Below are 23768 nucleotides of genomic sequence, written 5' to 3'. Positions count from 1 at the left end.
TTACAATTTTCACATGGTTACTTTTGAGGTACACATTGTAAAATGCATTGCTTTCGAAAGAAAATATGATGGTTTTGTATCTTAATGAAGAGCACGTTTACATATTTTAACTGAAGAATCAGGGAAAATAGTTAATCAGGAAAACCATAAAAGGCTAATATTAGACATACACTATTATTTCTGTAAGTTCTCATTTTAAACTTATGTGTTATGCTGGCAGAAATCTAAGATGGTAAGAGAGTACATATCAAATAACATAGTTGTGAAATTGACATTCTATGGTCAAGTAAGTTCACCCATAAACAACGAGAGGAAAGTCAGAGGTAAAAGTCAGATTTGTGTGATAGACATATATGCATACAATCACACTTAACCCAGTTGACAAGACAAACGAGAGCAGACATCAAAATAGTGTATGCATCTTTTCTAAAAGCCAATTAAGACTAGCAATTCCAGGCAGCTTTGAAATGTGAATGTTGGACTAGGTGCCATGATAAAAGAGCTGACTAGAGAGATTCTCTAGGTCTATTTTTTCACTCTGTTTTCCGTGAGGAGTAGGAGATGCCAAATGGTGAATAAGCACAACTCATCTCATAATGAACGCTCCCACTGTGTGAGATATTATTTAATATCCAGATATAAAGAGACACCCTGGATCAGGAGTAATTATTAAACATTAACAACATCAACTCACCTGCACACACAAAAGCAAATTAAGCACGCGACAAAAAACTGTAAAAAGTGTTCCTCTTTGCTCTGATTCTTAGATAGAGCTCAAGTTTATAAAATGAATTTTAAATAAGTCCTGGGCTTTAAAAATGAAGAATTTCAGGGGAATCTTTCAACTGCAAGCTAGTCATTGTAATAATTAGGGCATCCAACAAAGAAGGGAAAAGATGACCTAAAACGAAAAGGAGGGTATAAATTATAGTTTACTTTTGCAAAGATATGTATTTTTTAAAATTCTAATATTCAAGATCAAGTTTAGTCAATTTGGATCAGTTTTATAATGATGTGAAGGAGTTCTATAAAAGAGAATTAATGTGTCTGCTAAAGGTGATAATACAGTTTGATAATAGTGGGACAGTCAAAACACGTTGTCTTGGATAAAACTTATATTTGATTTGTTTGGGGTGATGAGGTACTTAGAAACAGCCTAGGTTTTGATTTTCAGGTAAAGTTGATAAAGCGTGCAATCTGTTTTGTATCATAAAGACAAAGGTTATTCCATGAACATTTTCCTAATACCTCTCTACAAGCATTTTATTTGAGGGGATTTTTCAGAGTTTAAATCTTTCAATAGATTTCTGCAAGTTATTTTATTGCAGATTTCTTTTTTTCAGGCCAGAGTGAGCTTTGTGGCAGCTTTTTTCTTGACAATGCTGCCTAGAAGACTCGAGTTTATTGTTTTTAGATGTCTTTTTCATTTCATGTTTTCAAAATTATTGCAGTGATGTTTTTGGAGATAGAAATTCTGAAAACACTGGCATACTTGCTAAACCATAATTTCTAAGCAGCCGCAGCTTCTGACTGATATCCTTATTCCCCCCTGAAAATATTGTATTAACTACAGTAATTTATCTTTGTAAAAGAAGGCCGCACCAAAGACACTAGTAAATTAAGTCACACTCCAGTCATAAAATAGTAGATCCACTAAAAACACCCAAGGCTCTTTATCCTTGAAGTCCTAATTATTTTTTCCCTTATTGCTTAAAGTTTTTGTATAGTGTTACATAGCTATACTGCTGTGGCACAGCCTTTAGCTGGAAATTTTTACTGAGACAGGCAATGCTTCAATATCTTTGCATTTTAATGGTCTGAATTATCCCTGGTTGAGGATCCAGAACTGGCACTGGGAGGTAGATCAGGGCGGGAGCAAAAGCAGAGAATTGGATAATGAAAGTTCTTTCCAGAATAGGTCCTCAAGAGGACCAAATATGTAGAGGCAGCATGAAAATGGTTTATTAATTATTCAGAGGTTTCATTACATCTGGAAGCACCCATGTGTTTAATGTCAAGTAGGCCAAACACCTAGATGATTTACTGAGTGTTTTTTTTAAAATCTGGATATTTTGATGTCCCTTTCTTTGTTGTCTTGTAGATATCTTACTTTTACATCCATTTTGATGGGTCGATGGAGCGTGTTGCATTAGATTTGTTCTCACGCTGCTCCTGCCTTTCCCTCCATCCTTTGATGAGTTTCCTCAGACCTCCACATTGCTATACCCTTCACCTAGATCAAAGGCAAGTGGGCCCACAGACCCCCTAGGTACCTCAAAGCAGGCCAGTGCTTATCTAGGATATGTTCACAAGTTTAGTGTACTTATGAAATAGCTCTCTGGACACAAGTTTTCCTCTAATACTTCTTCATGGTGAAACCATTTTGGTTGTAATCAGACAGGTCACTATGGCCCAATTCGTGTAAGTGAACTTTTTCGACTTACACAAGACCTACCTTTCCACTCATGATAATGAGAAAGATCTGGGCATGTGATTTGGGGTAACATTTTATAGGTGTGCATCACAGAAAGGAACGCAATTTCATTCAAGCTCTTGGCCTGCCCTAACATGGTCTACAAGTGGAGTAAAGTTCTCAGAAACCCAAGACGTTATTAATCTTGTCATTTACACAAGGTGATAAGTCCTTTCATTTTTAAACAGGCCCTTGACAGCTGGTATTTAGTAAGTAGACTAAGAGAAGTCTGCTGTTCCCTCTGAAGAAAACAAAATGTGTCGATAAGAGATTATCTAATACCTGATGTATATTTTGAAGAAATAAGATCTAGAAGAAGGAGTGCCCTTCAGAGAATACAAGGTCAGAATTCACGTAGGGGATTCTGCCAGCTCCCTTGTCGTTGAGGAACAGCTGCAAGATTCTACAGTGTTTTCAGTTGGATCAGGCATTGTTCTCGTTTGTGCTTTACCTTATAAAGTTTTAACTGCTTCCAGGACCATCATGGCTGAACTGGCACACCCACTTTCCCTCTCCCTGGGTCCACGTCAGCAGTGCTATCAGGCTGCTGTGACACTATAACAGTATTATTATTGCAGGCTTATTATGGACTCAGTTATCAAGTTATTTTCTTTGGCTTTTTACTGAAAAAAAAATGTATGCCTACATCATTCAATTAATGCAATTTGTGCAAAAAAGCAAAATGTAGTATCTTAGCCTTTCTCTACTTTTTAAACATGTTTGCGTCAACTGTCAGGTAATTTGTTAATTTGCTCTTCCTTTACAAGGATTTCTGTCCACATTTTCTATGACCTCTTTTGATGTTAAAATTATTATTGGCTTTGGCCATTTTCTTTGCTTTGCTTTTAAGTCAAGTTCCACTTTTATACCAAAGTTATGCTCTGCTGTTTTAAGATGAATGCCAGCTGGCAATACCCAGAGACTGGCTTTGTGAACGGTGCCTAAGCTGACTTTGGGGGGATGCTGTCTGGCTGATAAGTTACTTCCTTCACCCGAAGATGAAGCTGTCTCAGACATAGTCTGTCATTTGATATTTACATGATAAAACAAATAGCATCCCCTCCCCACAAAAAAGTTTCCCTCATGTAATTATGCCCAGCACACAACCCTGCCATAGCACTACACAGACTAGGAATTTTTACCAAGATCCACAAACCACATAAATTGAAAAAAGATGATCTGCACATTCTAAGTAATTAATATTTGCATGTACACAACACTTTTCATTCAGGAAGATCTAAAAGCATCACAACCATACCAGACTCCAGCTATTTCTGGAATGGTACCAAGAAGATAGTTGTCAGAATTCATTACAAGCCAGTCATCAAGGAGGAAAACATGTTGGTCAAGAACACAAGAAACACCTCCAGCCTAGTAAAAAACCCAAAGAGGATCTTTAGCTTCCTCACTTTCCAAGCATTCTGAAACTGTTCAGAATGATCAATTTTCATAGAGTCAGACAAAATGGCCACATTAAAGACAGGTGGCTAATGAATATTTCTTGTGGGGTCTGTAGAGAGATCCTTAGAGGTTATTTAACAGGACAACTTGCAAGGCTTCCAGGCTGGGTACACTGTAGGCTCCAGGTATAATAATGTGTATCTTTATCACTTGCCCTGTTCTTGCAAACTAGAGTCAACAGTCAGTCCTTTCTGTTTTGTTTCATCCAATAAATTACACTTGGCTTTCTCTTCATGTTCTTAATGAAGAGATAAAGATGTGTGGGGCAGAACTTCTCCTTCATTAATATTTTTGTTCTGAAAATAGCCAGTGGATACATATAATTTTGTTTTGGAAGCAGATACAGCAAGACAGTACCTGACATTTCTCAGTTAATATCTTATAGTGTTTAGACTGTTACCTTAAAGACAAATTCGGGATACTATGTCTTTGGAGGAACTAAGGAAACTAAGGATGGTTTGCTTTAGCAAAGTTTGGCCACGATAATGCTTCCATTCTGTTGGACAAATATCTTTACATTCTGTCATCAATCTCTGTCTGCTGAAGACACTTTTAGTTATCTCTTACTAATCAGGATTAGAATGTGTAATACGGTCCTTCTTTCAGAGGTTAAAAATTTGTCACTCCTGCCCTCCTGAGTAGGGGTTTCCCGTGTTGCTATGGAAGGATCAGGGGTCCAGAGCAAGTCTCCTAAAGCCAGCACATATGCACACGTTGTCTCTGTGGACTTGATGTTACCTCTGCAGCACCAAGACTGGCAGATGTGCTCATATCAAATATTGACTTTGTTCAGACATGCAAATGGTCACTTATCTCCCCTTCTATCCACACTCTAAACATTAAAGTTCCATTCAGCTTTTCCTCGTCTTCGGACTGGTAAATTGAATGAAGCTATAGAAAATAAAGCATTCAGGCTGATTGTTCGGAGGTGGGAGGGAAGAAATCAACTGTCTACTTCAAAGTGAAAAGACGGCAATAGTCTGAAAAAGTTGTCTCTCGGTACAGATTTTGCAGGGAGTACATTTCTCTATTATTTCAATTATTACAACTTCCTGAATAGGTTGAAGGTCACTCATAATTCACACTTCTGCCATTTTCAGACATGCCAAATGCAGTCTATTAAGCATAAATAAAACTTCCAGTGCTTGACCAGGAAAAATAAATGAGAATTCATAACAATGAGTCCTTATTCATCTTTTTAAAAGTAAATGATGTTTTCTTTCTTTCTTGTTTTCTCTGTGTGCACTGAATTTTTCTTCTGTCTCAGTAATACAAGCATAATACTTTGAATCGATCCAAGCATAGCAAACTAGACAGCAAGTCTGATCTGACAGATTCTAGATTTTTCTATTTTATAGGATAATAAACAAGAACCCACATTATTGCCATTTATAAATACAAATGGTAGCATCATCAATTTGATGGAGGAATAGGTTGAACACAGGCTGTGACAGTACAAAACAGAATTAATCTGAAAGTCTTTTATAGCCTATTGCCTTTGCTATCAGAATGCTTAAAACTGTCCATACTCTCTTTTAGTGGCTGTCCTCTTGGGCTTAAATAACAAAAGAAAATGAATATTTAATAAAATGTGATTAATTTCAGTTCCAACTATATATAATAAATAGTTATCTATAACATATATTACATATAATATGCAATTTATAAAATATATAATTGTATATAACTTATATGATATATAATAGAATTAATCATATGCCATTAAATATTAATTTATATTAATATGTAAAATATGAGATTACTAATATCTTGTGCAGATTTTAAAATGTCCCTAAAATGTATACTTTGCCACATTTATAAATCACATATAAAATATATAATATATCCAAGCACATATATACTAATATATAACGTTGTATGAAAATATACATTTTGGCAGTCTAAAATTTGCTAAATCAAATCCACATCACCACTGCCTTTTACCTTTAGCTTAGCCTTATGAATATTAATTGAACAGATATCCTTTTGACATTTGGAACCATTTCAAGGTTTGATTAAAATAAATTAAGAATAATAATTATTTTTTAGAGTAATTCCTATATTCATGCATACTATTATATTTATGCCTTAAATTGTGAATTTCACCAGTAGTAAAAGTGAACAATTTGAGGGGTTTCTAGTTTTATCTTCAAATATCTGAATGCTTTAGAATTTTTAAAAAAATATTAAGAAATTTCACTAGTGTGATATTTTGGCAAATTTTAAAATAAAAGAATATAGAAAGATCTATTAAACCATTTACTATAATATTTATTCTTATAAATTAAAGTATTCAGGGATTTACATATAATATCCATACTTACAAGGACAGAGATAAAGCTTTCTGGAAAAATTAAAAAGAGTCCAGCAAGATATTGGAAAAATTAAATTTTTTCTATGATAAAATGAAAAGACCACCTCCACTTTCAAAAGTTTCCGATATATGGAGAGTTAGGTCATGTTCATAACATGTTGTGTTTCTGGAATTTGGTATTAGCTACCAAATAGAAAACTCTAAAGGAGTTAACACAGTTTTAAAATATTTATCATGACTTTTAAAAAACGGAATTCTCATATAATCCTATTTTCTTATACTAAAAGGCCCCATTCCTCTAATTTTTCACCTTATATTGGGAGAGATTGTGTTCTCCCTTCTAGTAGAGCATTCTGAGAGACACACAGCAAAATAATAAATCAACAGCCCTTTTGTATCCATTCCAACTTTTTCTAAGTGTTGGAGATTTTGAGCCCCTCTTTAAATACTTGAGTTGAATTCATCACAAAATCCCAGATCCAGGACATTTTTATTTTGGTTCCAGATAACTTTTGCCATAAAACTCCCTGATGGAAGAGACCTGTTAACTCTTTTACGGAATTTAACAGAGGAATTGATTCCCTTCCATTTTTATCTAACACAAAACCCAGAGAGGTTATATTAGTCATGTCTCTGCTTTGGGTACGTAACTCAGATGACATGTAATTCATAGGACTGCAATATATAGCCGAAATTTTGAGAATACACTGATTTTAAAGATGTTATGATTACATTTTTATAAGCATGGTCAAGCATACTTAATAGACAAACCTGTGGGAGAAGCTACATAAATCACTTCCATTCTTTATTATATTTTTATTTGCTGAAAGACCTATTTTCTAACATAAAAGCATAGATGCGATAACTTTTTTTTCTGAAAGGCTTGATTCCTCCAACATTACATTCCATCTTTCCCCCACATAATTGTTTTGAGGCAACAAATTGTCATTATGTTTTCATTTAAACTACTTCTCTCACTTCTCAAACGCCTGCTGGTGTATTGTTATTGCTAGAACATAAACCAACTTTGTATGTAGACATCTCTGGATTCAAGCATTCAAATTACACTTTGGGACCATTGTAATTATAAGAGCAAAGACATAATTTTGCTTAAGTCTCTGTAAAATCCAAAGAGTTGAGATATAATGAAATGGCAAGTGGTAACAACACCTTGAAAAAAGCACTGCATTTCTAAGGGCGGTAGATGGGGCTTCAAGGCACATTCTTACTGCGATATGAGGAAGCATGCCCAGAATCTGCCCTCATTACTTCGGGCTCTTGCCAGTTCTTTTCAAACCTCAGTTTCATGAGCACCATAAAAATTCACTTAAAATCGAAAAGAACACCCTGAAGTTAAAACCCACTCTGCTTTGCCTTGCCTTTCGTGGCCTGGAATGTCACCTTTTACCTCCAGTAAATAAAGCCAACATCAACGCTCTTCCGTGTCTTATTTTTTATGCACTCAGTATTCTTCACATGACAATCTGGACACTTAAAGGGAAATTACAGTAGTGATCTATGTCCCCGCAAAGAGAATTATCTTTCTAATGTGTAATTACAGTGTATCCATCACTTTCTTTTGTTTCTTGGACTGTTCACACTGGATTGAGTAAATCTAAAATGGAACTAAAAGAGACATGATTAATAGTGGACTCCATTATTCAAAAGAAATAATGATATCATAATACTTTCTTCCAATGATCTGGCAATGATCTGGCATGTGTGTCTCTGCAGCATTCCCCAACAGAGACAACTGTACTGTTTTACGGTCTTTCGGGATATTGTCTCTTTAACCTCACTGTTTCCGAGAAGCCACTGAAAAGTTCTAATATGTCACAATTCAAATATCAACATGTTGTTGGAAAGGAAGCTAATAAGTTAAACCTTTGAGAAATGCCAAAAGAAGAGGTGATTCAAACTGTTGAGAGAAGTCTATTGTTTTCTAAGGGGAAATAGAACTCTAGAATGAAACAGGGCACTAATAAGCATTTAACTGGAAAGTTTAGGGGGAAAAAAGCAAATGTACACTTTTTTTTTTTTTTTTTTTTAATCTGGTAACTTTTTGAGCAGAATTATTCCTCTCAGTGTACTGCCGGAGAAGGGAAAATGTGAACGTTAGGGTTAATAAGATACAAACTGTAAATTCTCTGGTTTTTATAGAATCAGCACATAACAAGGAGTAATTTTCCTAAGATAGTCTGGATTTTATCTAAGGATAGAGATAAAGAATCTTAGGTTATATTATATTAGGGCAACATTTTATGTTTGGCATTATTTTCTATAAAGCAACTTCACGTGGTTAAATTACTGTTGCATGAAAAAACTGATTTTATTTTGACAGGAAAGAAACTAAGCAGAAAATACTCCTCATTGAGTTATTTTTTGAACTTAGCACAGTTTTGTGCTCTGGTCTTTTTAAAGAAAAATAAACAATTGGAGTTTAGAGCCACCTACTGGAGTGAAGAGGCACGTACTTATGTTTAACGTCCTCTGCTTTTCAAGAGATAAACAGATAAATATAATTAAAGTTATGCACATTTCTGTTGATCTTATAAAACGGTAAATGACTCAACTTTTCTCAGTTTGAAATAAGTGGTCCTGCAAGAAACCACAGGTAGAGCAATGTCTGCTCAAAATACATCCTTCCCATTTCTTAGTAGGGTGTGCCAATTTGTGTTATGTGATTTTTCTCCCCATTGCATCGAGACTGAGCAGAACTGAACCCCTAGTTTTGTTGTTGTCATTGTTGCTTTTGGTGGTATTTGTGTGTGTGTGTGTGTGTGTGTGTGTGAGTGTGTGTGAATGTAATTGTTCTCATTTGCACCAGTTAACTGTATAACTTTATTCTTTCTTTCATAACCTCTATCCGGTTACGGAATCGTTGTTTAATAAATAATCCTAGAATAGATTTAAAAACTAAGAACATATTATGTGAAAAAGAAAAGGCACCTTAAATATTTTCAGGATTAAATCTTTTGTATATTGAGATATAATTGACATATAACATTATATTAGTTTCAGGTGTACAACATAATGATTCGATGTTTGTGTATGTTACAAATCAGAATTAAATGCTTTTATAAATGAAGAAACCCGGAATCCTGGACAAGTAGATTGGGCAATGACCTACCTAGGGTAACCACGCTGGTCAGGGGAGAGGTAGGCAGCTCTTGGAAATTATAGGTCAGGGTTTTTTCCACACTTGCCCCACTGCTTTTTAGTCAGTTATTAATGGATTTCTTAAATCCTTCCTCTCATCAGCATTTTGCTAGAAAGTAAGAGGAATAAGCACCACCCCCAAACCCTGGTAAAGGAATCAATTGAAGGCATAATGCCTGCTTTCAAAGAGTGGGATCAGGGTCTGGGTCATGAAGGCAGGTCCTGGACCTGTGAGTGGCACTTTTGATTGGGAAAAGAGGGATTAAGTTTTTAAAAAACAAAATGCTCTCCTTTGACTATGTTCTCTACAGACCTTGTTGTCATGATTCTCTATGTTGTGTCCCTCCAGCCTATTACCTTAAAAGCTCCTTGTTGAGAAGGTGCTACTTTTGAGAACGTGCTCGAGGGGAGTGATTGTGCCCCTGCCAGCCTTCGCTAGGCCACTCCTGGATAACGCAAGACACATTCAACTCTCTGAGTATGTGTGTGGCTCCCTAGAGTAAGGAATTCAGAGAAGGGATTGTTCTTTGTTAAGCATTACACAGGGTGTATGTGACACAGCAAGCTTCGCATTAAGAAAATTTGATTTGTGAAGTGGGAGCTGGAAAAGATTTATGAATTGGCAGGAGAGTCACAGCTTTCCATTTGTCATCAGAGGGCTAGTTCTCAGTGTATAAAACAGGAAAGCTAGTTCTTTTGATGAAAATAAAAAGGAATATTTTTGTTAAGGTATGGGAAAATGTACAGTTATCTTCGTGTATATCTTGCCCTTTCTTAATAGTCACTTCTCTGTCTCTCCCCCCCGCCCACCCCTTCATTGTCTCTTGAAGATATTTTATAGAGTAGTTGCAGACATCGCACCAGGAGAGGAGCTCTTGCTGCTCATGAAGAGTGAAGACTATCCCCATGACACTATGGCACCGGATATCCACGGTTAGTACCACTCCCGCCACCATCCGCGCCACCCTCATTTGGAGATCGTGGTGGAGCATATGCCGGAGGGTCCATCACACTTGGTACTTGTTAGTTTCCCTGGGTAGTCAATGTCAGTTTTAAGAAATTCCTTCTCATAGCGTCGCTGTTTTCTTGGTATGACATCTGGCTAATATTGCGGTGAAGCTAAAGTAAGCAGAGGTCTTCTCTGAAATGGAGGTCAGGGGAATTTTGAATATTTGGACTGAGACACCACATAGGTAAACCTTTTGTCAATGCCTTAGACTATAGTGAGAGTCCTTTCACTGTACAAAAGTCATTTCAGGGAGCTTGGTCTTGGGCTTTTGTATATCTAGCAGTTGTTTCTCCCATCTAATGTTCTGTTACTGGGAAAAGTATTTCTACTTGAGTAAAATCCTAGCCAGCATGACCATATGGGAGAGGGCTGGAGGGATGAGGATTGGGAGAAAAGTACAGATGAGGAAATTTTAGAGCCAGAGGAATTTGTATTTGTCAGAGACCTATTCTAAATTAATGAAGGGGGGATCAAAAAGAATTATAATTACTAGTGATGTATATTCAGGTAAGAGTAAAAGGAAATTTTATTTGTGTTGATTTGTATCATTGGGATGAGCGTTTAAGACTGTTTTCTTTCTTTTTCCTGTTTCCCTCCCCTCATATAATGTGATTTGATTTAGCATAATCTAGTGGTGTCTCTAGAGTGTTTTTATAGTTGGAAGGACCACTGGGAAGGGTTACCAGTGAGAGGTGAGGATGGCTCCACTTCCCATGTCTCTGGCATTCCAAACAGGCGAACCTCAGCCTCTGCATCTGCAGCTCCTGCAAAGAAAGCTACCACTATTGGCTGGCTCTTTACTTGAACATTTTTCTCCTTTGGCTGAGCTGCATTCTGCCTCTTTGTAGATTATACCAGTTGTATTTTGAGGAGGCTTTTGGAACTTGTTTTCTTCTTGGAAACTGTGACAAGTCAATGGCCTCAGAAACCCAGACTTGTCAACTAGCCTGGTAGAATTTGAGCCTGAATGGGGAGGCTGACCCAGTGGGAAAGGGCTCTTTGACAGTAGGGAGTGCTCAGATGATAAAAAAAAAAAAAAATTAATTTGGGCTGTCTCTGGTATAAGGCATCCTTCATCAGTGAATGTTTGCTCTAAAAAGGTTTTCAAACAATTATTTTTTTAAAATATAAATGGTTAGCGTACTATTCTGAAAAGCCTAAATAGAGGTGACTATTTTTCTTTTAGGGCTACCATTCCTAAATTACCTGCCTTTACAACACTCTGGAACCCATCGGTTGCTTTTCATTTTCAATGTGTCATACCCATATCCATACATATACCCGATATGTTAAATATAATGTTTATAATGTTTACATGGTGATTTGTATTTCATACTTCTAGGATTTAATGTTTCTTAGAAAAGAGAAAATAAAACACATGCATTGTACACCTACTGTATGCTAGATATTTTATGCTCTCCATTTAGTGTCTCATTTAGTCTTTTAGACATAGATCAAACCTGTAAGAAAGGAATTATTTCCATTATACAGATAGGAAAACGAGGCCATATAAGGCTAAGTAAATTGGCCAAGACCACATGGCTAGAAAGTGGTAGAGGCAGCATTCAAACCAAGGTCTTGCTGTCTCTAAAGCCTATGCCTTTTCATAGGCCTGGAGATTGTTTGTGTTCAGACGGCTGGCTGAGATCCTAAATTTAGCTCTTAAACATGTGAATAGCGTCACAAACTATAGGAAACGTTTCCATTACCTAGTTTATGTTATTGAGAAACCTGTCTTACAGCTGAGGTGATTTATTTTAAAATAGCTCCCTCTTCTTTAACCAAGTCCAAAGGTGACAAACCCTACTGAATCTACATACTAATTTCTTTACCTTTCTGGCCCCTGTGTTATTATTGGTTTAGTTTAAACTAAACCAGTATCGTATACTGCAGCAGCGACCCGTTTGACCTCTCTGCTTGGCTTCTCAAGCTGCAATGGGGCATTCCAACTTTCAGTGGCTTTCTGTACCCTTCTTAGCATGGACCTAAAAAGCCCCTAGTGACCTGCTACCCTCTCTAACTTCATTTCCCACTCCTCTCCTACATGCACCCTATAAACCTGTCACACTTTACTACGGCTTTGCCTTTCCACGAGCCTGCCCTGCTCTTTCTTGCCTTCGTCATTGGTCCATGGTATTCCCACCGCCTGAAATGTCTTCCTTCATCCTGCTTCACCTGGCTGACTCTTCCTCATTACAGAATCTTCGCTGAACCTCTCTCCCTCAGGAGAGATGGACTTGGCATATTCCTCTGGGCTCCTAACTTAGGCCTGTGCATGCATCTGTCATAAGGTGTATCATACTAGTAGTTCACATGTGCATCCCCTTGGGTTTCTTATATATTCATTCCCTAGCAAAATGCCTCACATTCAGGAGGTGACTAAAACATTCCCTCAGAAACATTCGGTCAATGAATAACTGGATATAGGTCCTGGCTGCAGGTCTGTAACACAGGGGTGATGTATCGTGTTGTTGTCCTCTGTGTCTTTCAGCGCTGTGAGCTGTTTGCAGGACTTCTGTGATGATATCTGTGTGATCAGTGCATAGTATGGCCTCATGAGTGGGCTGAAAGCTATTCCAACAAAAAGAATAGAAACAATGGCGTCACTACCTGACACTCCATAGCCTTGTTATCTCTGGTCCCCACTATTACCATTTATTTACCTTAGTGATTTAAAGTGCAAATGCATGATATGCTGGCTATTTAACAAAGCCATGCCAATTAGCACTGGCCCTGAGGGAACATAAATGAGCCTAGAAAAGTGCTAAAATCATGCTGTGTCACATTATAAGTAATGACGAATGTTAAAGCATTTCCAAGTTTATTGATATTAGCCAGGCTTAAGTACGGCTCAGATAGGGACTCTGTCCCATGTCCCGTCCAGGTAACATGGCACAGCGAGAAGGGTGTGGAACGGAGATGTGTTCAAAGTCTGACATAACCACTTAGCTCTATGATCCCTGACTGGTTACTGAACTTCTCTGAGCATCAATACCCTCATCTGAAAATTGGGATACAAATCTGACGTATAATTCCTCACGGTCAGGTTTTAGGAATATCAATAATCCATGTACAGGGTTGAGGACATAATGATGCTCAGTAAACGGTCATTATGACTTTTAATATCCTGTGAATATTAAACCCTGGAAGGGTTTCGTCATAAAGTTTTATCTGATAAGAAAGCTATATACGGGAGCCACAGCAATCACTTCTGTTATTGTTGTAGGCTTTGTCCCGGCTTCTTTACATTTATTATTTCTTTTTTTTCTTTTCTTTTTTTTTTACCACACTGCACGGTATTCGGGATCTTAGTTCCCCGACTAGGGATCAAACCCGTGCCCCCTGCAGTCGAAGTGCAGAGTCTTAACCACTGGACCGCCAGGGAAGTCCCTACATTTACTATTTCTAATCCGTGTTAAAATGGAATTGATGGAAAGGACAAGCAAATAGTTTCTATTATGTCTTCTGTAATTCGATAAGAACTGCCAGTGTGTGGTGGCACTCCCTGATCACCGAGTTCTGATAACACCTGAATTATTTTCACAGAAGAACGGCAGTACCGCTGTGAGGATTGTGACCAGCTCTTCGAGTCCAAGGCTGAACTAGCGGATCACCAGAAGTTCCCGTGCAGCACACCCCACTCGGCATTCTCCATGGTAGAGGAGGACTTTCAACAAAAACTCGACAGTGAAAATGATCTCCGAGAGATACATGCAATTCAGGAGTGTAAGGAATGTGACCAAGTGTTTCCCGATTTGCAAAGGTTAGACATGGCATGTTGCACTACAAAAACGTGTTTATTTACTCTACAGCAAAATGTTTATGCTGAATTTTCAGAATTGATGCAAACGGGAAATTTGGAAGAGCAAGGAGCTGGACAAATGTGTTAGTCACACGTTCGGAAATCATTTTCCCCTGGAACTTCTCACCTGTCAAATATTTTCAGTGAAGTTAGAATTAGTTATTTTGATGCCAGATAGAAAATAATACTTTTATTATTTAAGGAGGGTTATTGGCAATTGAAAGTTTAACATTATAGTAAAACGTAACTTAGCGGAGGTATCAAGAGTAGACGAGGCAACGATGATGTTAATTAATCTAATTATACACCAAACAGAAAAGCGACCCTCTAGAAACATTTAGACGATAAAAAAGAGACTGTGCTGGTACTTACTTAATGAAAGATAAGTAGTCTTTTGATAGATCAGTGTAATCTATGGGTTTAATTTCAACTATTTATCTAAACTGCACACATATAAAAGAATAAGAGAAGCATGTTCAGTGAAGAAAATATTGAATTTTCAAAAAGGGAAAAAGTAAACATGATCTAAATGAAATAATTCTATAATACTTATTTTTAACAAAACGAAAATCATATTTCAGTGATAATATTAACTTTTCATAGCCCTTTGAATTTAATTCAAGAACATTTTTAAAATTTCTGTTAAAGAAAACAACAACCCTGGAACCTATGTTTTGAAAACTGTAGTGATAATTATGCTACAAAATGGTCTTTCAGATCAGAAAGGTGTTTAACCAGCTAATAAGTTTTTTGTTTGTTTGTTTGTCTGTTTCTACCTAATGGTTTTTGCCTTGGTCCACAAACAATTTTAATAATTGTATTCATTACTTTGCTTTTAAATCTGGAACCTATACTCAGAATTTCAACTGAACATAAAAACACTGTGTTTAAATGGGTATGGGAGTATATCAGCCGGCCTTAGTCAAGGATGTGAATTACTCACAGTTTCTCTTGGACACCTCACCTCTTTTAATTTACCTTTTTGTTTCCTTTCTTTCCTTAGTGCCTCCTCTTCCTCTTTCTCCTTTCACCTCTGTTGATTGCCCCGCATCTCTCTTCTCGTAGGAAAGGGTTTCATATGGTAGTCATTCCATTTTAATGCATAGATGACCAGAAAGGCATCAAGTATAACCCATTCCTTGAGGAGACTGAGTCAAAAGAATGAATCTGTTTAGCTTTGAAAATTCAGGCTTAATCTAGCTATTAGAGAGAAAACATTTTGGGGGCTAAGAGCGTTTTCCCAGTACCCTTTAAACTCATCTTTACTACTTAATATAAACCCACATAGAGAATAAATCTGTTATGTATGTTTGGTAAAACATGGATTTGTAATCAAAAACCGTCACAGTATGTCTCCTAAATACATTGTGTCCAAATTAAAAACCAAAATGAAAATACTTTCCTTACCTGCTACTAAATAAATACCAGCAGGTAAGAAAAGTACTTATACTGTAAAGCCATATCTCTGATGCCAGAGAGTAAGTATATTTCCTTCTATTTTGTTATCAAAAATAATGGACAGCATTATAAAACAAAAATTGACAGACTGAACACTAAAATGTTGTGTATAACAATACTTCTTAGGTGGAGAAAACTTCTTACTCTGACTAGGTATAAGATTAAGCCTGAGTCAATGCTACTTAATGCCAAAACCAACTGTCAATTTAGCTCCTTCAGTCAAACATTCAGTAGAAAAAAATAAGGAAACCTAATTATCTGGCATTGGATGAACCCTCAAAACTCACTTTTCAGTAGCTCAGCCAGATGGATATAACATGTCACTATGCGACCTGATATCAGTCATCCAGGTGATATTTTGGGTTATATAATTTAGCCAGTGCAGAACCTATGTGCCCTGAATATTTTCCGCTTTATTGAAACCGATATTGTTTTATACGTTAAACAAATTCCTTTGTTAAAAAAGGAACAAAGAATTCCTTTCTTGACATGATATATTATTCTGTTCTGTATCTTTTGTGTAAAATATTAAGAAAAGAATACCATCCTCCAAAAAAAAAGGGGGCGAGAAACAAAGGTTGATATGCAAAAGATGTAAAGAACCCAGAAGGCTATAAATTGGGATAAAATTCTATGAAAAGTGAAGTTTCATTAATGACTGACTGGATACTTCTGTGTTTATGAAAGCAATGAACATTTGCTTTTGCAAGAACCACTTGCCTTTTTATTGTCTATCACTGATTAGCTGACAGCTGATCATTCCATGGAACAATATGGGTTTTATGCTGGATTAGAAGAAGCAAAAAAGAAGAAAATTTCCCTACTTTGCTATCTTTTTCCCCCTTTTGTGATATGTACTATACTCTTAAAACAATATCACACCCTTGGAGTTAGGAGGCAAGAAAAAGTCTCAATGTATAGGACAATCTTTTACCACTAGGTTTCAGAGTTTATGATTTGAGATGCATATTGGAATATAATATATGCCATAAAATGGCATGCCTTGATAGTTTGCTAAAGACAGTAGTACGAATAGCAATCTGTACAACGATTTTGGAAGATGTCCCTGACTCAGTTCAATGTTAACTGCCATTGTTGATATCTTTCTCTTAACTCTCTGATTAACATTTCAACTTGTGTAACAAACAGAGGATTACATATTGTAGATAAAGATAGGGCCGTTCTTGTGACTCCACACACCTGTACTCTCCTGGTACCTTTTGTTCACAGAGATATCACCAGTAGTGCTCAAATAGAATAGCATTACCAAGTCGACTGACTCATAGGGCAGGAAAAATAAGTTCATGTGCCAATAAGAATAGAAGTGGAAGGAGGAAACTGAGGAGGAGAAAAATATGGAAAGGTGTTTCTAATTTATCAAGATATGAGAAAGGGCATATCATTTTTTCACACACACTCCCACGCACATGGTGTGTACAAACACTGGATAACATATTCTAGGCACACAGAGGTCTTACCTGATTCTCAAACTTAGGGTGTTCATTTCACAGAAAAATAAAATATAGGGAAGAAACAGTGCTCGCATGCTTGGTAGTTAGTTGTTTTTTTTTTTAATACCTTATTATTATGGAAGATTTCAAATACACACAAAACTAGAGAGGGCGGTGTAACAGCACCCACACACTCAGGTTCAGTAATGATCACACGAGGCCTATCTTGTCTCAGCTATACTCATTTTGGATTATTTGAAACAAATCCTGGACATTATGTCATTTTATTCATAAATAGCTCTGTATGTGTCTGTAGGAAGTAAGGACTGTAAAACGTAAGTTCATTTTAAAAATAATGGTTCCTTAATACTATCAAATATTCAGTCAGTGTTCAAATTCCCCCCAGTCATTTCATTATTTTTAGAGTTTTCTGGTTTGAATTAAGATCAAAATAAGGTCCATCATGGCAATTGGTTGACGTCCCTCTTATATTTCTTAATTTATAGGTTCCCCCAGTCAAAGCCAGTAAGTCTCTCTCCCTCTTTCTCATTACAGTTTATATACAGAAGATACTGAGTGTTTTTTCCTGTAGCATTTCCTCCAGTCTGTATTCTGCTGATTATATCCCCTTGGTATTGTTTAACGTCTTTCTCCATCTCCTCTGTTTCCTGTATACTCATAGTTACATCCCAAGCTGTGATCAGATTTAGGCTCAGTATTTTAGGAAGAATACCTCATTGATGGTATCATTTGTTTCCATCAGGAGGCATATAATGGATTGCCTAGATTCATTAATTCTTTAGGGGCTGCAAAATGAATGTATTCTAATTCCCCCGTTCTTTCATTATTTATTATCTGGATTAATTCTATGCAGAGAAACTTCCCCTCATTGTTTATTTGCTCACCCTGAAGTACAGTTCGTATGGGAAAGGCAGGATATGTGCATGAGTTTTTCCCTTTATTTACTAGTTTCCAGAATAATGATTTGGCTTCTCAGCATCTTCCTGGGGTAACTGGCGAGGTTCCGTTTGTTTCTGAGTATCATTATCGTTAAAAGATGAGATTATTACTCTTACTGACGCTTAAATTTCCCCATCTTTAGTCAGTGGGTGTCTCTTCAGGTTGGCACCCTAATTTTTTTGACACGATCTATAACTCTCTTGCTTTTTGCCGTAACAAGACGTTCAAGGCCCATCTTGTGTATTTCATGCTTCACATTTGAAACAGGCTATTTCTCTGAGGAGCTCTGGTTACTTTATTTGGGAGTAGTATCCTAATGTGTTATGTGTGTGTGTTTAATTAACAAAAATGTTGCAAACATCTTCTGAATATCACAGTAATCCATTATCTATAATATTTACTCTTCATTATATTCATGCAGATTTCATATTCAAATTTTAGAGAGGGAAGGAAACATTTGAGAAGGTAAAATAGTCTAAGCTTTAAAACATAGAGAAGCTATGCTTGTGAGAAAATTCTAACCCTGGTTTTCTTTTGAGGGGCTTTACTAGTGCATCCACTTATGATACACTTCTCTTTCCTCCCTAATTCATAGGTTGTATATATATAATCTTAGGTTATAGTATATATACATATATATTTTTTTCTAGATAATGTTTCTATCTATATCTACTTCTATATCTATATGCATACGTGTTCATTCATCGGTCCATCTGTCTGACCATCCATTATATTGGTTGTATTGGGAAGTTGCTTGTTGAATAGTTAGCTTACAGCTCACTTTCCCATATGGTGATTTGAGTAGGAATAAAAGTGCTTTTTTGAATGTAAGGGTTATACACATTAGAATAGCTTCCTGCATGTTCTTAAGCACTTTCTTAATGTTTTCTATTTGAGTGTTTGTGTTTGAATTAAGTGGGTAACAGCAATACATGTTGCATCTAGAACTGTGTAATGAATCCAGAACTGGACAAATCGCTAGTTGTTTATCATTCCCCTAAATTGGCACCTAAACTCTGCTAGCTGAATCAGATTTATTTCCTCACAACAGGGGTACTTCTCTGTATGGCTGAGAGACACAGTCTAGGGAGTATAAAACGTACTTTTGTCTGTTGCAAGCCTGTTTCCTCTCTTTCTTCTCCGGCTCAACTCCTTTCCCTCTTCTTTCTTTAATTGCCAGTTGGATTAGTAATAAAATGACGTTCTGTTTATGAATGTGTTCTTGGTCACCATGTCCTATTAAATCAATTGTTCTCTTAACAGCCTGGAGAAACACATGTTGTCACATACTGAAGAGAGGGAATACAAGTGTGATCAGTGTCCCAAGGCATTTAACTGGAAGTCCAATTTAATCCGCCACCAGATGTCACATGACAGTGGAAAGCACTATGAATGTGAGAACTGTGCCAAGGTACAGTGAATTTGTAGACTACTTGGCCCCTCTGTGTCATCCTGCTCTCTCTTAATCCATCATTTGCCACGGTATATAAAAACAAGCCTTGAGAGGGGAAACTATAAATATCCTGAGAAAAGTAGACGGAGTGTTGTGTGCTACAAGGCATTAGTACAGTGTATAGAAACACTTAGTGGGTATCCTTTTATTTTTGTAAGGGAGGAAGCAAGGCTTGATGGTGAGTTCCAGAACTAAGTGTCAGACATCCTTGGTAAATTCCTGGTTCCGCTACTGGCTTTCCAGCGTGGGGTTGTTTTATAGCCTTATGGAGAATGAAAATTGTATCCAATGCACATTACTAATTTCTTTTAAGATCGATTTGTGAGGAAATCCCATAAAGTTTCTGAATGCCTATTCAGAAAGAATGGGAGACTCCTACATTTGCAGATTTTTCCACCGAAGTCCCCACCATAAATTATGACCCAGTTCTAATTAAAAGTGTAGTGCCTTAGTGGCCAGGGCTGAACAACGTAAGAGTGAAATGAAAGCCCTTCACCTTGACCGTAACTCTGAACTACGGGAACGGCAATTCACATCATTGAATTTTCATGTTTCTCAATTAACTAAAAGATGTCCTGGTGTCATGAAAATTGATTTCTCTTTCCAAAAACTTTTCATAACATTTGAATATCTTTTCTCATGCCAGTGGAAATTGGGACATTTGACCTTATCTTTAGAGATGTTTTGCTCCCTGATGTGTGGGTAGCTTTTTCTTTTTCCTATTTCTTTTTTTGTTTGTTTGTTGTTCGTTTGGTTGGGTTTCTTAGTACCATGTCCGAAGGAATGATTTTAGCTTAATGGTAACTTAATGAAACACTGTGTTAGAATTTATGCCCTAGGGGAACTCCTTGAATAGATTTGGGATACTTTAGTCAAAATACCCCCAATTTTGTACATAGTGTGTCTTTGTTTAAAGGGTGTAAATAGCACACCATTTTTTAATAATGTCATGGCCTGCATTTTATTATCCAACTCCATTCACTCTAAATAGGATCAAAAAACCCTTGAATATGCTCTAATAATGCCATTAATTATTTTGTTCAACTGATACCAACGGGTACTTTGTGCTAAGTGTACAAAACTGAATAATTTGTAAGTCCTGACCCTAGAGAGGCTGACACTTTGGAAATACGACTTTCTTTCGGTCTTTGGGTAAACAAATAAAAACAAAACACATACACAAAATTCCTTCTTGAGTTATTCCTGGTCTTCTTTCTTGTGTCCTAGAATTAAGTTTCTTGATTAATCAGTACTCATTTCCTAGCAGGTTTTCACGGACCCTAGCAACCTTCAGCGGCACATCCGCTCTCAGCATGTTGGTGCCCGGGCCCACGCGTGCCCGGAGTGTGGCAAAACGTTTGCCACTTCGTCGGGCCTCAAACAACACAAGCACATCCACAGCAGTGTGAAGCCCTTTATCTGTAAGTTTTTCACACTCCAGCCCTCCTTCCTGCATCTGTCTCTTATCCAAAAGGCACTATGATCAGGAGGGTGGGCCACGCATGGCCATGAGGGGGGCCTCTGAATTAGCGATTCATGGTCTCATCCAGTTGGGCTATTTTCTATTACAAGAAAATCTTTTATAACCAGATCTATGGTGTTTTGTCTGTGATGCCTGGGGTGTTTTCTTTTAGATGGAATCAATAACAGGTAGAGAAGTCGTTAAGTAATGTAAAGGAAGCCTCCCCAGGTTGTGGGATTTAATAGAGACAACGAGATTTGTCTCATCCTGAAAATGTGTGTGGCTTTGTAAAACAGCAAATCGCAGATACCACTAAACAAGGTGAAGTGAGAAAAACCTGTTCTGGATCAGAAAGAGCTAGAAGAACCCTACCTGGCAAGGAGACTTATTAGGACTCTGTGTGTGTGTGTGTGTGTGTGTGTGTGTGTGTGTGTGTGTGTGTGTGTATGTGTGTATGTTGGGGGTGGGATAAAATGCCCTTTAATCTACCCTTTGTTGCCGATCACAGGTTGCAGATCGGTAGTTCTCAGTTACTTGAAAAGCAGAACATTTTCACTTTGATGCTGGACAGGCTGCTTCTATAACCCACTGCACTGAAGCAGATTTACGGGCACTGTATTTCCAGGGGACATCCAATCTGACCACCTACTTAGAATATCCTTGTACAGAGCGCTTTAGTACAAGTACAGCTTAGCCCTCATTTGCTTCTCTTGTCCACCCACCCCTCTTCTCTGTACTGTGCTGAAATGTTTCATATGGAAAATCAGTTGTTCTCAGTCCATCTGGGCAACGACTCTGGACTTCTTTTCATCTATTGCTCGGCTGGGCATATAAACATAGTGACTCACTGAGCTGTGTTACAAAATTTAAGACAGATTTTGGATCCAGATAAGCACAGAACTGGATGAAACATACTCAGGAGTTGGCAAAACCTCTGACTTGGGAACCCTTGCAAAACAGTTTCTCTGACAAATATTCGATGGTTTGTAGTAGGTATATGAGACACTACTACAGGACCCGATGGAAAAAAACCTTATTTTCAGTGCCAACATGGAGATGCCAGAGACTAACGCTCCTCCTTTTCGCCTTTACACAGCCCTCTTTTGTGTTTCCAAGCACCAAGAGAGCTTTTCTTTCGCTTTCCAGCTTACCCTAGCATCCTGTTTTGCTCATATGTTCTTCTGTTCCCTGGTGGAGTAAAGAGGACTAACAGAGAAACGAAAGGATGCTCTCTAGTCTCCCTTGAGGAAGCTCTGTTGAAAGTCAAGGGAAATAAAGTATACAATGGAAATTTTAGACTTCTTGTCTCAAAAAGACATTCCTGACTCTAGGTCGTAGTGCCCTAAATTGTACTTGCAAGTGCTACAGACATCCATAGTTCATTTATTTCTGATTTTTCAGAAATAAATTTTGATAAATTTCTCATGTTTTGGTGGAAAATAGGGAGAAATTGACCACAGTGAATTACGATCACCCATTGAATGCTTTCTTTATTATTTAAAGTAAAAGTCAGAAAATAGACATTCCTATCATCTAGAATTCTGGGATCTGGAATTTTAATTGTGTTCAAATCAAGTGTTTTGCTTTAAAGCACTATAGGGTGTCCCTTTCCAATCAGATTGTGCAGACTATTTCCCATGAATGTATTTTCAGTAATTATTGGTAAATTTAAACAGCAGATGGCATTCTTCAAATATAAAATCTGACAGAGGACCATGGGGTAATTGTGAATAATAGCCGTGTAATTTCAGAACAAAAGAGGAGTTGGTGTGGAGACTTTGGAGTGGAGGAGGTTCACCTAGAGTTGATATCTGTTTCTCACCAGAAGGCCACACACCACGATTTACCCCCCCTGGTGTGTTTATGGCAACTGTCTCTTATTACAGTGTGCCACCAAGCTTGAGCCCAGAGTCATCAGTGCTAAGGCAATTACTCACTGCCTTTACAGAAACCTCCAGCCTTCCCAAATAGAAACCACATGCTCTAATAGGCTGAATATATTCAAAATACCTCTTAATTTGTTTAATAAGTAGAAAAATGCAATGTTAACTGCTGCCTAATTCCTTATGACTGAGAAGATTACAGTAGAGTATAGACTGCAGCATCAATTGAGCCACTTACCTGGAGGCCTGGTGGTTTGTGGTGAGCCAGGCCAGATCTTCAAGTGAGAAAAACAAAGCCTCTGCCTAAGGAGACATCCCGGATTCTGTGTTCTTGGGACCTGATACAAACACCATTCGTTGGTGTAACAGAGCCTACAACCAGGAAAGTCAGATGCACCTCTGTTACTCTTGATTTTCTTAAATCTATCCAGCTATTAGAAGGAAGTGTAGAGAGCAACATTTCTTTGGTAAAACATTGCTAACCTTTCAAAAACTTATACCTTGTTTGAATACCCATCGAGATCTTTTCTCAACGCCTTTTAATGCCCAGAGGAGAGGTGTCACTTTCTTAATCAGTGCACATTTATAACTCCATCAATATTTTATTTACTATTTCTTGTGATTGCTCATAGCTGAATTAGTATAACTAGCGAACGTCTCATGTTTCTACACTCTACTTCATATGGTTTTAATTAGTGTATCAAAGAATTTAAACAGTATGTGTATTTATTGTATATGGTTAACTAGTATATATTTTTAAAGCAGACTCTGGTCAATATTCCAGTAGAATAACTTGAAAAGAAATCACTCACATCTTCTCTTCCCATTAAAATGCATGTTATAGTCTCTACAATGTCATAAATCATTCCACAGTTGAAAACTC

General features: G+C 37.2%; 1 protein-coding gene across 12 annotated transcripts in view; it reads left to right on the top strand.

Moving 5' to 3' along the window:
- The window catches only part of MECOM (MDS1 and EVI1 complex locus), a 562576-nt gene that overhangs the window by 504509 nt on the left and 34299 nt on the right, over positions 1-23768 (top strand). For 7 of the 12 annotated variants that reach the window (XM_082458385.1, XM_082458387.1, XM_082458380.1 and 4 more), the window contains 4 exons: positions 10238-10340; positions 13963-14179; positions 19351-19498; positions 20805-20961. In XM_082458385.1, coding sequence (XP_082314511.1) covers positions 10238-10340; positions 13963-14179; positions 19351-19498; positions 20805-20961 — 625 coding nt within the window. Of the gene's footprint in view, positions 1-2661; positions 10215-10237; positions 10341-13962; positions 14180-19350; positions 19499-20804; positions 20962-23768 lie in introns of those variants that run through there. The other 5 variants (XM_082458386.1, XM_082458384.1, XM_082458382.1 and 2 more) reach the window with 2 other exon arrangements.

Source organism: Balaenoptera physalus, assembly GCF_965194825.1.
Source record: "Balaenoptera physalus genome assembly, chromosome: 4".
Lineage (NCBI taxonomy): Eukaryota > Metazoa > Chordata > Mammalia > Artiodactyla > Balaenopteridae > Balaenoptera > Balaenoptera physalus.
The sequence above is the reverse complement of the archived record's forward strand: the minus strand, read 5'-3'. Positions and strand labels throughout refer to the sequence as shown.